The sequence below is a fragment of the Adiantum capillus-veneris genome, chromosome 7 (genome assembly GCF_014529385.1).
Source record: "Adiantum capillus-veneris isolate H3 chromosome 7, ASM1452938v2, whole genome shotgun sequence".
NCBI lineage: Eukaryota > Viridiplantae > Streptophyta > Polypodiopsida > Polypodiales > Pteridaceae > Adiantum > Adiantum capillus-veneris.
This window is the reverse complement of record NC_140937.1, coordinates 98406644-98408491: the sequence shown is the minus strand read 5'-3', so window position 1 is coordinate 98408491 and position 1848 is coordinate 98406644. Positions and strand designations below refer to the sequence as shown.

At 47.7% G+C, this 1848-nt stretch overlaps 1 protein-coding gene across 1 annotated transcript in view; it reads left to right on the top strand.

Moving 5' to 3' along the window:
• Nucleotides 1-1590, top strand: part of LOC147454298 (uncharacterized) — a 1984-nt gene extending 394 nt beyond the window's left edge. The window contains exon 1 of the mRNA XM_086517314.1: nucleotides 1-1590. This exon is cut by the window's left edge and continues 394 nt beyond it. Coding sequence (XP_086373440.1) covers nucleotides 1-1356 — 1356 coding nt within the window. The 3' untranslated portion in view covers nucleotides 1357-1590.
• Nucleotides 1591-1848: the final 258 nt, after the last annotated feature.

Genomic DNA, 1848 nt, shown 5'->3' with positions numbered 1-1848 from the left:
TCTGTCCTCTCCCGCGCCTGCGCCAACATACGGCTTGGCGATGGGTCTGTCGCTGCTTCCAGCAGCCCCCAGCTCCATGGAATCGGCAACTTCTCCAACATGATCCTGTGTGCAGCCGAAGCAAAGCAGTGTGCGTTTGCAGCCGCGCAGCACATTTGGAGCTTCGGAGGAGGTGAGGTTCTGGTTATTGTTTTAGATCCCTTTCAGTGTGGTGCAAGTGGCCAAGAAGTGGAATGCTTCAAGGGGGCTTGTACAAATTGGCACAAGGATCTCATCGTGCGCGCTGCAGCTGATGGCTCTGTGGAAGGAGGAGATGAGAGTGTGATAGTTCATTCTGGGCAATGCCGCGGGGGGCTCGGCCGGTCGTCGCTATTGGGCAGAAATCAGGCAGCTCGTAACTTCCTGAGGTTGGTAGTGTGCGTGATTGCAGGATTTCCACGGGAGAAAACCCACGAATCGGATATCGCAGCGCGGTTGACGTCCACCTTAGATGAGTCCAATCGAGGGGCAAGCTGCACTGCTCATAAAGTAGTGCTGGGTGACTTCGTAAGTGATAAGCCTTTCTGGTTCTACAGTAAGGATTGGCCCCTATGGACTTGGTGGGTATTATCATTCTCAGAATGGCTACTCACGGTGGCCCTCAGCGGAGTGTTTGCAATCGATTCCTACAACGCTGCCCTTGGCGCAAGGCGCATTGTGCGCAGCTATCTGACAGACTACACGGGCACCGCCGACATACCCACACCATTCGCCAAGAATGTCTATACGGAAGGGAAGAAAGAGAGGAGATATGGTTTCTTCAAGATAGAGCACCGGATTCCTCTCACCATTAGAATTTGCAGGACGACAAAATTGGCGGTGGGCGGCATCGTTGTGCCCTTGATGTGCCAAGCCTTGTGGGCGTTGCAAGTGGCAGGTGAGTACGAGCTGCTGGTGAAGCACAGGGAGAGTAAGATGTGGCAGGTGTGGGTGTCGAGTGGCGTAGTGTGTGTGACAATGGCGGTTGGGGCAGGTGTGCTATGGAGGAGGGAAGGGAAACATACTGGTTTTTCAGGGCGCTACACAGTTCAAAAGCCAATATGGGCCACGGCGACATTTGTAGCATTAGGGCTGAGTGGGGTGGCTATCGCAACCGCAGGGCAAAAGGGAGTGGTGCAGAGCACAGCATATGCACTGGCCTTGTGCGGAGTGGTGCAGCAGTGGAGTTGTTGGGCGTTGTGGTTGTGGGGTAGCCAAGAGGCGTTGAGTGCAGGTACCATCGGCGATCGGGCTCCTTGGGAAAGCACTACATTGCTCGTCCTTAGTTTTGCTTCTTCGATTGGCTTGCTCATCTCCACGGGCAATTGGAATTCGTAGCTTTTACGTCTCTTTTTCTTCATCGTCTTTTCTTTCACTAGAAGTTTTAGACATTTTCTCACTTTGAAAAAAGGTCTTGTTTAAAGCCCTTTTTGCACCCATAATGTGTTAAAAATCTAGAAAGTGTGAATTATTTTTCTCATTGCTTTTTATTCCAATGGTTATATGTTTTAACCATACATCAAATTTTCTTATTCTCAAAGTGAGAATAAATCTCTTGCAAAATAAAATAGTGACGTGAAAAATAATTGAGCTCATAATTATTGTTAGCGTATAATATTTGTTAGTCTTATGGAATGAAAAATAATTTGCACTTAGGATCTTGCAAGTTAATGGTGTGAATATTTTCTAATCGAGGCTCTTAAAGATTGTACCAGGTAAAAATTAGCACCTTAGAAAAAATTTCATTCTACATTTGAGATAAGCACCACATGCTTTGAATGTATAGGTTCATGAATTCAATTTGTCATGGTTTTGTAAAGTCCAACTAAG